This window comes from Eurosta solidaginis, chromosome 5, assembly GCF_040869045.1.
Source record: "Eurosta solidaginis isolate ZX-2024a chromosome 5, ASM4086904v1, whole genome shotgun sequence".
NCBI lineage: Eukaryota > Metazoa > Arthropoda > Insecta > Diptera > Tephritidae > Eurosta > Eurosta solidaginis.
The window spans coordinates 119,661,782-119,676,315 of record NC_090323.1 but is presented as its reverse complement, the minus strand read 5'-3'; the positions used below and the strand labels follow the sequence as shown (position 1 = coordinate 119,676,315).

General features: G+C 37.9%; 1 protein-coding gene across 3 annotated transcripts in view; it reads right to left on the bottom strand.

The window, feature by feature from the left end:
* Positions 1-14,534, bottom strand: part of nxf2 (nuclear RNA export factor 2) — a 527,629-nt gene that overhangs the window by 46,843 nt on the left and 466,252 nt on the right. For all 3 annotated transcript variants that reach the window (XM_067792196.1, XM_067792197.1, XM_067792198.1), the window contains 2 exons: positions 7,314-7,561; positions 7,130-7,252 (listed from right to left, as the gene is read on the bottom strand). In XM_067792196.1, coding sequence (XP_067648297.1) covers positions 7,130-7,252; positions 7,314-7,561 — 371 coding nt within the window. The remainder of the gene's footprint in view (positions 1-7,129; positions 7,253-7,313; positions 7,562-14,534) is intronic.

Here is a 14,534-nt window from a genome sequence, read left to right as displayed (position 1 = left end):
TTCCTGCCTTGGTCAGAATGTAACTCCATTGGTACACCATACCTTGCAACCCAATTGTTTATAAACACTTCTGCTACTGTTTCCGCTTCTTGATTTGGGATTGGGTATACCTCTGGCCATTTGCTGAAATAATCCATAACTACCAGTACATACTTGTTTCCGCCGTTGCTAGTAGGAAATGGACCGGCGACATCCATAGCGATCCTTTCAAATGGCGCACCTGAGTTATATTCCTTCATCTGGCCATGACTTCGGGTTCTGGGCCCTTTAACTCTGCTGAAAACCTCGCAGTTCGCAGTCCACTCAGTGACCGACTGACGGCAACCAACCCAATAGAATCTCTGTTTAATCTTCTCGAGCGTCTTCGTGATTCCAAGATGACCCCCGCTTGGACCATTATGCAGCTCACTGAGCACGTCAGGAATCCTCTTTCTGGGAACAACTATCAGTTTCTTTTTTCTTTCACCATCCTCACTTTCCCATACTCGATGCAAGCAACCGGATATCAATTCTAAACTGTTCCACTGTGCCCAATATGACTTCGCAATGGGACTCTCTGCTGACATCTCCTCTCTGCTTGGTCTTTCGTGTCGTTCGAGCCCTTGCATAACATGTGACAGATCTGTATCTTCTAGCTGACACTTTCTTAGTAGTTCCCTGTCCCATTCATCCGTACACGTTATAGTCATTAGCCGGACATCTATAATGTCTTCTGTAGCCTCGGCCTTTGAACAGTGCTTGCATTCCAAACTACATGGTCTTCGTGAAATTGCATCGGCATTTCCATGGGTACTACCTTTTCGATGCTCAATGGAAAAGTCATAGCTTTGTAGTCGCTCGATCCAGGGGTGCTGCTATCTCTAAGCCGATGCTAAACAGTGATATCATGCACATCCATAGATCAATCATTATGTATCTACATAAACGAAACAATAATTGCGTTTACACATATGTACCATGTACGTATACGAGCAGCGGAGAATCAATGCACAAACACATGCATATATCTGAGATACTCCTGAAAGTATGCAATGAGAGAAGCTATAAAATCGTGCAATTGTAGTTACAGCTGAGAAGTTTGAGAGCTGATGGCAACTAGTAGATTCTGGAAATGGAAGCGCCTAGAAGATGCGAACGTTGAAATCAGAGAGTATAAAAGGCAGCAAATGCAGAGGAGCTGGAATTCAGTTTGATTTGAGCTATCAAGCAGTTTCGATTAAGACGCTATCTAGCGAGCCATAACAGTATTATTTTGAAAGTCAGTTTCATTTAAGCCATCAGTTTGGTTATTAAGCCAGCTAGTTGCAAAGTATAAGTGTTATTGTGAAGTACTTTAATAAAGGCCATTTTTCCATTATTCAATATTGGAGTTATTTATTCAACAGTTTAGTGATACGAACTTAGCAAAAGGGCAAATAAGAGGATTTGCCAGTAAATTTGTTAAAATTGGTGTCAGAAGTGGGATCATGCACGATTTTATAGCTTCTCTCATTGCATACTTTCAGGAGTATCTCAGATATATGCATGTGTTTGTGCATTGATTCTCCGCTGCTCGTATACGTAGATGGTACATATGTGTAGACGCAATTATTGTTTCGCTTATGTAGATACATAATGATTGATCTATGGATGTGCATGATATCACTGCTTAGCATCGGCTTAGAGATAGCAGCACCGTTTAGTTTTGCTAATATTCGTAACACTGCCCTCCACCTAAGTCTGATCGTCCCGATCAGACAAATCTCTCGATCTAAACGCTGCTAGCATCGCCAAATGTACAACTCTTCTATTTCGTGATATCCCAATTGCTTGTGTGCGGTAGATGACATCACTGATCGTCTTCACAACTCTGTACGGGCCTTCCCAACTGCACCGATATTTGGATGGAACACCTTTCCGCCGGCGAGGGTTGTATAGCAGTACCAAATCTCCCTCCCGGAAACCTTCCGAATTATTTTCCTTGTCGTACCTGTGTTTCATCTTACTACTCATTATCCTGGATCGTTCCCTCGCACCCTGTTGCTTGGCCAATGGACTACTTCGTAGAGCTTGCGCTTGACGGATTGGCTTCGCATAATCAGTATCGTTCCCACGTTTCACAACAGTAGTGCGCTCCGGCTTGAAACTACCCTCACATTCTTTCTCGTTGCTTCGTTTTCCTGCGTCTTTTAGGTTTTGTCAATGCCAGTGTTTCTCTCGCAGGTACTTTTGATTTTGCTTTATTTGGCCCATTCAACCTATTAACCTTTGCCTTTGACTTCCGTGGTTTTTGTCGAGTCTTCATCACCAGTACTCGATTACTACTGAACCCTTTCTCCAACTTGAAGTTAAGTGGTATATCCTGGTTCTCATAACGCATCACACTTTTCTGCATATCGATCTTGATGTCATGGTCAACCAAGAAGTCCACTCCCAATATAACTTCTTCAACAATCTTCGCCACAACGAATTTGTGTAGAACCGTGACCTTTCCAATCAAGACTTCACATATCACTTCACCCTGAACTTGGTTATACTCGCCAGTGACCGTACGCAATCTTGCTCCAGGTAACGGTTTTATTATCCTGTTGACCAAGTCAGATCGGATCAAGGAATGAGATGCGCCCGTATCTACAGTCAGTACACGTTCTTTACCATCCAAATTCCCTCTGACGGTAGGACTGCTCGATTTTCTACCAATTTGCAATCGATCTCTACCTCTTACTCGCTCTTGCTCATCTCCTCCAGTATTACGTTTACGGCCACCCACATTGTTGGAACTATTAGGACCAAGATCGCAATGAAGTGCAATGTGACCGGACTTCCCGCATTTGAAGCATTTCATAACTTTTTCACTCCGCTTTTGCGATCCTTTCAGCGCCTCCAATATTGCGTCTACCCACTCTGGCCTTTCTATTTCCATACGGCGTGCTTTGAAAACTGGCTTACACAGAAGCGACGCTGTTTCCTGAATCAGAGCTTGTGACACCGTTTTTGCGATTGTTGGCTTTGGGTTTGCGTATGTAGCTCGCTTTGTTTCGACGTCCCGTATGCCATTTATAAAGCTCTGAATCTTTACCCTTTCAGTGTATTCCACGGGTGCGTCCGCATTCGCTAAATGTGCTAGCCTGTCAATATCCGACCCAAACTCTTGCAATGTTTCACCAGGCCTCTGGAAGCGGTTCAACAACTCCATTTGGTATATCTGTCTCCTATGCTCAGTTCCGTATCGTCTCTCTAGAGCGCTCATCAATGCTTCATAACAGTTCCGTTCGCTCTCTGGAATGGTTTGTAAAATCTCAGCTGCAGGCCCTTTCAACGCCATGAACAGTGCAGCAACTTTATCTTCAGCACTCCAGTTGTTCACTGCTGCGGTCTTCTCAAACTGTAGCTTAAAGACCTGGCAAGGAACAGAACCGTCAAAGGACGGTGTTTTTACCTTTGGATTACTCGCTGAAACTGCTGGACGATGTAATTGCAACTGCTGTATACGACCTCTCAAAGCATCCACCTCGGCTTCGATTTTTTCCTCAAACTGCGTTATTTTCCCGTCCATAAGCGCTTCGAGTTTTGATGATATACGCGCCTCCTGCGCTTCGAGTTGTACTGTTATGCGTGCCTCTTGTTCTTTCAGTTGTGTTTCCATCTTTGATGTAATCTGTGTCGACATTTCTGAAATACGCGTTTCTTGTGCTTCAATCTTCGATGTTATTCGTGTCTCTTGGGATTCCATCTGTGATGACATATACGTTTTCTGTTCTTCCAATTGCGATGTTATACGGGTTTCCTGCGATAATATTGTGTTCAAGTCTGTGTTCGCCATTGTCTGCGATGTTTGTTTTTCTCCTCAATTTTTGTTGTTGTCTCGCCGCCATCAAGATGAAAGACATACTCGTCCACATCAATTTCTTCTGCTTCCATTGCCTCTCGTAGCGGTGCCTGAAGTTCAAGTTTAACGCCGCTTGTATTCAATCCACGGCTCTCCAACTCCTTCTTCAGTTGCTGGATCTTCAATTCACTGAACTTTGCCATGGCCTTGTTGTCCTCTGGAATTTATTCAACAATTCCTCTTCTGACACCAATTGAAACGATTTTGCTTGCAAATCCTCTTATTTGCCCTTCTGCTAAGTTCGAATCACTAAACTGTTGAATAAATAACTCCAATATTGAATAATGGAAAAATGGCCTTTATTAAAGTACTTCGCAATAACACTTATACTTTGCAACTAGCTTGCTTAACAACCAAACTGATTGATAGCTCAAAAAACTCACTGTTTGCCTCTACTGTCGCGCCTTTTATACTTTTTGATTTCTAATTGCATACTTCCAGGCTTTTCCATTCCAGAACTTACTAGTTAGTTTCAGCTACAAAATCGCCAGCCACAACTACGTTTATAACTTCTCATTTGAGTAATACTTGCACAAATTATTGCCCTCTCTTGTGAGCAATTCAGATAACATATATGCATGTGTTTGTGCATTGCTTCTCCGTTGCTCGTATACGTACATATGTGTAGACGCAATTATTGATTCGTTTATGTAGTAGATACATAATGATTGATCTATGGATGTGCATGATATCACTGTTTAGCATCGGCTTAGAGTTGGCAGCACCCCTTAGTTTCGCTAATATTCGTAACAATATCTTAAAGTGCCAGCATGTGATACCGAAGAATTTCATGGGGGTTATGAACAATGTTCATCCTTCCAGGACATTTTTACAGCCATGTATATAAACCATCCAAAGTTATCCCAAGCCCAAAAATTATATGATTTAAGAAATAAAATCAAAGGTCAAGCAGCAGATATAGTAGAACAGTTCGCACTTAATGACGACAATTTTAATCTGGACTGGGAAGCATTAAATAGAGATATGAAAATGTGCGAGTATTGGTTGATAAACACATAACCACATTAATGAACTTGCAAAAATTTAAAAAGAAACAAGTAAGGAATTTCTTAAATTACAATCAACAGTTACACATTTTTTATCGGTTCTCGCAACCCAAAATGGGACCCCATTCTGGTAAATTTTAGTGCTGCCACACTACCAGAAAAATCATTAATCTTATAGCAGCAATCTCTCTCATCTCGAAAAAAATGGCAAACGTGGCAACAAGCCGAAAATATGCAACAAATGCAAGCCAAAAGTTTCTTTAAATCTCAAGCCCCTAACTATAATTCAAACAATAAGAGTTTGAATAGAAACCAATCCTTCACTTCAGAAGAACGAAGATATTCGCCGTGCGAACTGTGCAACGGAAGTCATTCCATAAGATCTTGCAAGAAGTTTAAAAATGTATCTTTAAAGGACAGAAATCATTTAGTCTGCGCAAACCGCTTATCAAGTATTCACTCGCTACAGAGGTGTCCGAGTCAATACAGCTGCCCATATTGCCAAAGGAGACATCATTCGATGCTCCATAATAACAATTATAATAATAACCAAAATAGCTCAAACGTCCAAAAGAACCACAGGACTAGCTGCAACAGTTATGTCTGAAAATCTCGAAACAGGAAATCCCGAAAATTGCCAACAGCAACCACGTTGCTCAAAATCAGCCAATCAGCAAAACGTTATTACCTACAGCAGTATGATTTCCGTATCTGAGTGATTTTAATATGATGCCGGTGCAAAAATATTTTCAAAATTTGATCTTATGAAAGCGTATTACCGAAACTTTCAACAATCAAGGACTTAAAGAAATGTTTAGCTTTGGTGAATTTTTATCGGAGATTTTTACCAAATGGAGCAAAATTTTAGGCACCTTTAAATGATTGAGGAATGCAGAAACCGTTTCTGATTTCGAGAAGATAACCAATTAAGTATCTCAATCTAAGATTCTTTATTTTCCACTACCAGATGCTGTCCTTGCACTAAAAGTGGACGCCAGCTATTTTGCCATGGGAGCGTCGTTAGAACAATTCATTAAAGGTAACTAACAGCTACTAGGCTTTTATTCAAAAAAATGTGTGAAAGCTTAGCTTAATTACGATCGACAGATTTAGTCGATGGCCGAAAGCTTTTCCTATTGAAAATATTAAAAGTGAAACAGTTTGCAGAACGCTTTATAATATTTGGGTTGTGCGTGATCTAAAAAAGTTTTTTGGAACAAAGCGTCATACAATTTCTACATATCACCTACAATCGAATGAATAAGTGGACGCCTTCACCGCACTTTAAAGACAGGACTAATGTGTAACGAAATATTTCCAATGGACTTCAACGCTAAGCTCAGTAATTTTAGGAATTCCTTCTTCTTTTAAAGAACATTTGAAGGCTACTTCTGCTGAACTTATTATAAGAAGAAATTCAACTTCCAGGAAATTTATTTCAATCGCAACCGATTGAAGATCCTGCAAGTCACGTTTCAACATTAAAAAGAATTCGTGTTGATGCTATTCTATCATCATTAGATTTCAAGTACTCAGGTCAATATAAAGTTATTGAGCGATACCCTAAATACTTTAAAAATAAAATTCTATTGATCGTTTGAAACTAGTTTTTCAAACAAATTATTTTCAATGTTGATTTCATTATGTTGTTTGCTTTGCCATTTCTTAGAGGGGAGCTATGTGAATCCTCCACTTGTACAATTTGAGAATTATTTAAAAAACTGTTTATCAATTTTTGAAAAAGCTTTTTATACAATCAAATATTTTCTAATTTACACTAATCGGAACAATAGCATTAAGTTTCTACTAAAGTCTTTCAAGGTTTTATAAATATATTCAATTTATCGAAACTAGAAATGTGCTTTATTTCCTTCTATTTTTTTTAAATATTACCTCTTTATTTTAAAATCACAATTTCGGAATCAAATTACTAAACGTCTAGCATAAACATTTTGGAAAAAATATCCAATTTCAACTTCAAAACTACCCTCTCGTACATATATTGGACTGGCCAACATTGTGCTAAATTTTGACGTCATGACACACTTCAATAATCTGTTTTTTTAATCAAAAACCGACCTTTTTTCTTATACTATGATTAAGAGTATGCTTATTGTTGTATTTTTTATTTTTACTTTTTTTTCAAATTTGAAAACCTCTTGGAAAAGTTAATATTTCGGACGTTTCGGTCAACATTTTCGAAATTCTACTATACTATTATTTTAATTTCTAAACGCCTTTGTTTACAACATACCAAATATTTTTCCACTGGTATCATCACAAATGTACGTGTAAATGCCATTAATATATCATTATCCATTATGCTGGGTGCTTGATCATAAAAAACTCCGTTGATTGTAGTTACTACCATATTTTCCTATTAAATAAAATATTAAGACGTAATTTAATATTTTAATATTAAATAGTTCTATGCATACATTATATATCACTGTATCTGTATTGAAAGTCAATATATCATGGCGCATGCTAGGTAGTTGCAAGAATATTTGCATAATTTGGTCCGATCCCATATGTATGGTGGTATGTGCACGTGAAAGATCCGACATTTGCAAGATATTTCTTCTACTTTCTCGGTATTTGGAAATACGCTTAATGTTCTGCGATGTCATTTGGGCAATGTGGTAGTTAAAAGACATGGTAAAAATTGCGTTTCCGTGATATGAGTCTGAAAAAGTGTATATTTAATCTGTAAAAATTAGTTGAAACATAATCGGATCAAGGTGCCCATTAAAAAGTGGTGGTGTTACTTATTTTCTGATAAATGAAATGTGTCGCACAGGGTAGTGTTAGTGTGTACCATGAAGGTAGGTATGCACCCTACCTTAGACCACTGGGCAATGTTTGAGTTACGAAATTCAGTTTTTCCCAAATACCGACGCTTTATGGAGTTCAGGGCTTGAGCGCTGTAACGCAAAAATGGTTGGCTCTACGCAAAAATATTTCAGACAAAATCTATGAAGATTATCATGGCCTATAAATTTGTAATGCAATTAAGTCAAGTTTTAGATGGTTACATATTTTTGAAACGGCCCATGCACGAGCGTCATGTTATATATTTTAGCCATTACGTCTTATAATTTTCAAAGTTACTAGAGTTCGCCTAGTGGTTTAAATTTCTTTCCTTTCATTTCATTTCCATTCCTTTCCTTTATTTTCTCTTATTTCGATTTCTGACTTCCCACGGCAGCCGGTGCTATGTACCGGAGCGCCTCGAAATTTTTTCCCCTACCAAGGGCTGTAATTTCAGTATAAGCCCATTTAATTTGTTGCGTCCCTCCCACAAATTGTCATCCCCGGAGCAGCTCCTTGCAGCTGGACTGCTCCATACTCTCCTGCTACGGGAAGACATTGAACCTAATTCCAGTCCCAGACTGTGGTTTCTAAATATGTCGGAAAAGGATTTACCTCAGACGGTCATACTTTTGCCAGTGTGTCACGTTTTAAAAAATGGTCTGGGTTAGAGCCCAACGTTCGTCGCCCTCGAAATTTCTACAAAACTTGTGTGGCTCCCTGTTGTTCGCGTCAGCGTTGCCCAGCAGGCCACATTAACTATCCGCTGTCGCTGTTGTTGCTGTTGTAGCGACAAGGACACTCCACAAAGGCCTTGGGATGTGTTATCGATGTTGTTGGTCCTTTGCCGCATGCAGATCCGGTACGTTCCGGTAAGGCACCAGCCCGGCCCTCTCGGTAACGATTTAGTATGACCACATGAAACCTCCAAGGCCATACTGCCCTCCCATCTCCTAGATCAGTGAGGAACTTGGGGTCGCCAGAGCCTCGGCTATTAAAGTAACAGGATTCGCCACGGGTAGGTGAGGTTGACGATTGGGTTGGAGAAGCTAGCCCCTTGAAAGGGTTGCGCTACACAATCCCTCGAATCAATTCTGTATTTTAGTCGCCGCTTACGACAGGCATATCTGCCACGGGTATATTCTAAGCCCCTTGACCCACTGGGGTAACCCGCTGTTGCTCGCATCAAACGGCGCCTCCAGCTAACACGGTCGCAACTACAATCTACGTAGCATGGACAGAAGCAATGTCGAGCACCAGCCTTTACCCCCGTCCCACCCCTCCTTTTCCGACACACGCACTTGCGTAGAAGGAGTCATCAACTCCTAAGCCCTCACGCCATGTGCTCCGTATGCCAGCTAGGAATATTTATGATCACGACATTGGTCCATTGCAGCTCATGCCTTGGCCGATGCCACCTTCATGGATGCTCTGGGCTTAGAAACGGTGCCTTCGTTGCACCGTGCTGCCAAAATACAAGTACCAATCCATCGACACCAGGTGTTCCAGCAGCAATCGGACAGCTCACTCGACAAAGTCTATATCTTTCAAGGCGAATCCACCCATCTCCAACTCCCAGAGTGACCCAACCCAACATCAGCCGCAGGGATAAAACCTTAAGGGCCCATTACTGATACTTAGCATAGACTTGACTTGACTTGAGAACTGTCACTTACAGTTCTGTTAAATGAAAATTGCATGTTACTGATTACTCAAAACTTAGCAGCACTTAACTTGACTTAGAAGTCTGTTGAATTTAGATTTTCTATGTAAGTTCTAAGTGACGTTTACATTTTGAGATGCCATTTGTTTGTTTCCATTTCATTTTGACATTTTGTCATACAAAATGACATTTATTGATTATGATGCCAGATTGTATGCGCTACGTGGAGTATAATCGTGGCTAAGTTGCCAAGTTTCCGCCAAGTCAAGTCAAGTCTATGCTAAGTATCAGTAATGGGCCCTTTAGAAGCCAGGTGATGTTGACCTAGAAATAATTTAAATCTATATCCCTTCTGTCACCTGATATCAGCGCGCTACGTAGTGGCGAAAACTGTCTTATACTTCGCGATTTCAACTCTCACTACGACCTCTGACATTCCAGCTTTCCAGTCCACACCAGAGGCAGGCAGATATCACAGCAAGTAGACAATACGATCTGCACGATAAACGGCGATGCCCCCACTCGATTTGCAGGTAATTGTAACAGCTCGCCAGACATTTCCACCGTCAGGCCAAAGACCATAAATTGCGTCAAATGGCAGTCGATGCTTACTTTAGCATCTGACCACGTCCCCGTACACCTTTATCACCTCTGAAAAGCGGACTTTTATTAATTTCAAAAAAGTTAACTGGGAAATCTCCACAACTTCACAAATCAATCTTTTGCTGCTCTCCCCTATCTCATTTCTAAGTACCTTAAACTCAAGTCAAAATAAAACAACGTAACTTAAAATATATGAAAACCTTAAGACGGGTGCACGACAAAAGCAAGCAACTTTAAAAGAATCCCCGTTATCTATATATAAAAATAAGTTCACATTTTTGGTGTTACTTTATAACTTGAGACCGGCTCCACCAAATTCGACCAAGTTTCTACGGCACATTTAGGCTATCATGTAGATGGTTTCTGTAAAGTTTGATTGAATTTGGTTGAGCGGTTCATGAGATATATCACACCAAGCTACGGCGACGTTTCATACCAATAGATGGTGCTTATTTGCGTTATTTCATGAAATGGAATAGGTGGTGCTTATTCCCATTTTGCATTATTCAATGGAATTGACGTTTCTAGAATTATAATTTGACGTTCGGCATTTATCAAGTGAAAACCAAACGAAAAAAAGAAGTCATTTGTTTAAAAACTTAAAAAAAATAAAATAAATGAGCTGGATTTAAGTAAATTCGGTATATGCTGTGCCTCAATTTGTTGAGTAATGTCCCACTAAATTTATTAAGTGTGATTTTGTTGTGTCAAAGAAACAACACTGTAATAGAATTGCGTTGCTTTTCTTCAGAAACAACCATGAATACAGTTGAAATAATCTTGGAAATTGCTGGCCGACTGCATTCTGATGAAGATGTCATATATTTCGCATCGGCATATAACCGCACTGCGTTACCCGCCTTTACGCACTAAACACACCCCTGAGTACAAATGGCATCGCTGTCAGCTGTTGCTGAACAGCAGTGCCAATTGCACTCAGCAGGGCCAATTGCATTCAGCAATGAAAAATGATGGCCGCTGAGCGTAGGTGAAAAAACGAACCCGAGCGATTTCGTTTTTGCACATTGAAGTGACCGGTCGTGGCTAAACCCAAACTAAATTAAAAAATCAAAAATATAGTTAAAACCAAAGGGTGTTTTTTCAATATATCCATATATATATTTAAATAAAACTAAAGACAAGTTGTGAACGAAAAGTAATTTAAGAAACTAAGAACATTCGAGTGATAATTATGCTCATAGATAAGTAAAACTGAAAGTGTAAAGAAACTTGTTAAATAAACTGTGTATGATAAAAAAAACTAAACGAAATCTAATAATTTGGAACTGAAGAAAAAAAATAAAGGTTTGTGTGGGCACAGTGGGCTGCATACCCACGAATTAACGTGAGTATAAAAAATTGCAAAAATGGTTGGCGATCAAAGTCCAACCTTAAATGGAGACCGTGACGCCGGGCCTCGGAATGGCGGCCATAGTGGCGAAGAGGCACTAAAAATCAAAAAGAAAAAACCTAAAAAATTTAAAATCCAAAAAATTTAATCAAAAATGAATTAAACACACAAAAATTTTTGCGGAATTAAAATTTAATTTACAAATAAAATTTAAAAATCTACAAAAAAAAACATAAAAATCCAAAAAAAAATACAAAACTTACAAAAACCCTACAAAAAAATGTAATACCATTTAAAATCTACAAAAATTAACTACACAAAAAAAAACATGTTCTTTAAAAACAAAAACTATAAAATCTACAAATATTACACAAAAATTTAGAAAAACCTTACAATATGGGGAAAATTACAAAGAAAAAACAACAAAATTTAAATTACAAAAAAATTATAAATACAAAAAAAACATTACAAAAAAAATTACAAAATATTTAAAAAACCTACAAAAAAAAAGTACAAAATCAAAAATTATAAAACTTATTAAAACATATAAATATCTAAACATTTGCAACAAAAAAACAACAACCTACATTAAAAATTAAAATTTTAAAAGATCCATCAAAAATATGGCAGTGGTGGTGGTTTCTTTGTTCGTGGCTAGTGCAGAAAAATTAGAAAAATAAAAGCATTTAACAGAAAAATATAATAAAAAGACTTAATAAAGTACGGAAATAATTAGGAAAAAGATAAACTGTAATAAAATATCAAACTAATCGGCAGCAGAAGTAATACAAAAACTGTAATTTTGAACGGCAAAAATCAAAACCGAAACTGTACCAAAATAACTAGTGGAAAAAAACGGCACTAGCCACGCCACCACAATAACGGAAAACCTCCGTAAACCAAAGGAAAACCGAATAGCGGAAGTCACTCGTCTCGCCATCGACAACAGCAGCTAAAGCAGCAGAACATCAGATTCAGTAGCAGAATTCCAAGCGCAGCAACAGAGCATCAAGCGGCAAACCAAATAAAGCAGAAGTCGGTATGACGCACAGTGTGCGAAAATCATTTTTTATATTCATATACATAAAGATTTATATAAAATTACATTTTTCGTACGTTTCATAAATATTAAAATTAAAACAGTTATATTACATATTACATATATTTTATCACTTTTCTACTTTCACAATTATTTCAAAATACTTTACATTATATATATATATATATAAAACTGTTTTTTATCACTTTACCGAAAGCGTTAAATAACCCAATTACATATACATATATATGTGTGAACTTACGGGTAGGCACAGTGGGACAGAGTTGGAAAAACACCGAAACATTTTTTTTTAGTTTTCTTTAACCAGTTCAACTGGTAAATTTTCTGAAAAAAATTAATAGCAGTTGCCATCTTCAAAACAAAAAAACAAATTAAATAATTTTTATCAATTTTTCGGCTTTAGTCCCACTCTGCTCTACAGTGGGCTTCATCAAAAACAATACAAAAAAATAACATGATTACAATTTTTGCGTAAACGGTGGTTCTGTAAACAACCAATGGAATTTTTTTTAATCCCGGTGCGTCCGAGGATATTCATAGTACAAATTTGAAAAGATGCGGTGCGCCCGTATCTATAAAAATAAAACCATACAATTTTAATAAAACGGTGCGTCCGTAATAACACAAACACATTGAGATCTTTTTAACAAAGCGGTGCGTCCGTTATCAACAGCCAAGCCCTCATACCAAAATAAAATACTTTCCTTTGAAATCAAATTAAATTAAATTACTTCAATATACATTCAATTTATCATTAAATATTCAGCCTTTCATTAAATTGCCGGATAATTCTTTCAATTTCACATCAACATTAAATTGAATTTCAATTTCTGTTAAATTTTCGTAAGCAATTTCTACAAATTCGACTTTAATCAGTTTAACTATTTCTTCTTTGCTTCCTACTACATATGTTTCTTAGAAACCAAAAAGTAGTTCCCAGAATTTCAGAACAAGACTCAGACTCCGAAAATTCCAAAAATTCAGATTCCAATTCCAAAAATTTTAATTCCGAAAATTCCGATTCCGAAAATCTTGACTTTGAAAGCCCAGTTTCCGAAGGCTCAACCACATATTCGCCCAGTACAATCAAAAACCTTGTTGTTAGACTTTCCTTGTCCGGAGAATTTCACGGATTTGAGGAATTGCCAGAAACACATATTTCAAATCCTCCTAATTCCGATACAAATATGGCAACTCCTGAGGAAAAAAGATCGTTTATCAGCATGTGTGCTGGTATTATGCGTGAAAATTAAAGCGGTAAGCCCCTAGGTCTTGAATCTTTCATTAATAAAATTGAGTTAATCGAAGAATTTGTCGACGAAAATTTAACTGGCACATGTATTTCATATATTAAATCCAAACTCGATGGTAAAGCTCGAGAAGCGATACCAACTCAAATACTTTCAGTTAATGATATAAAAATAGCACTATGTAACCGTATAAAACCCGACAACTCCAAACTTGTGGCCGGAAAAATTGCGGCTTTGCAAGTTAATAATAATAATTACACCGATTTGTCTGATGCTTTAGAGCGTTCGCTCATTATCGAAGGGATTACTCAGGCCAAAGCCCATGAAATGGCCATCGAGCAAACAGTTAACGTTTGCCGATTGAACGCAAAAACAAGTTTAGTCAAATCAATCCTCGCTTCAACCAATTTTTCTGATTCCAAGGACGTAGTAGCTAAACTGATTGTAGAGCAATCAAATGAAATAAAAGAACGCCAAGTTTTAGCATTTAGGGCGCGGAACAATAACAATTTCAGAAAATTTCAAAGTAATAACCGAGGTCGAAACTTCCAAAATCAAAGTCGCAACTTTAACAATTATAGACAAAATAGACCATCTTTTAGTAACAGTAACTATGGCAACAACTTCAATCGCGGCAATCAAAGGCAAAATTTCCGTTCCGGCGGCGGAAATCGGAATCAGCCTAATAATAATAATAACAGCAGCAATAGTCGTACTAGCAATAATAACGGTTCTAACACTTCCAATAATAGAGGTAGAAATGCAAGTGTCCGGACTTTAAACAGGGAAGCCCCTCAGGAGCGAACACTGAGGGAGGACGAGACAAATTACTAACTAATTCAGCTCACAGTTTTTCTTCTAAAAACGTTTATTGTCTTAACTTAAATTATTCCGATTTTATACAAATAAATTTAACTGGCT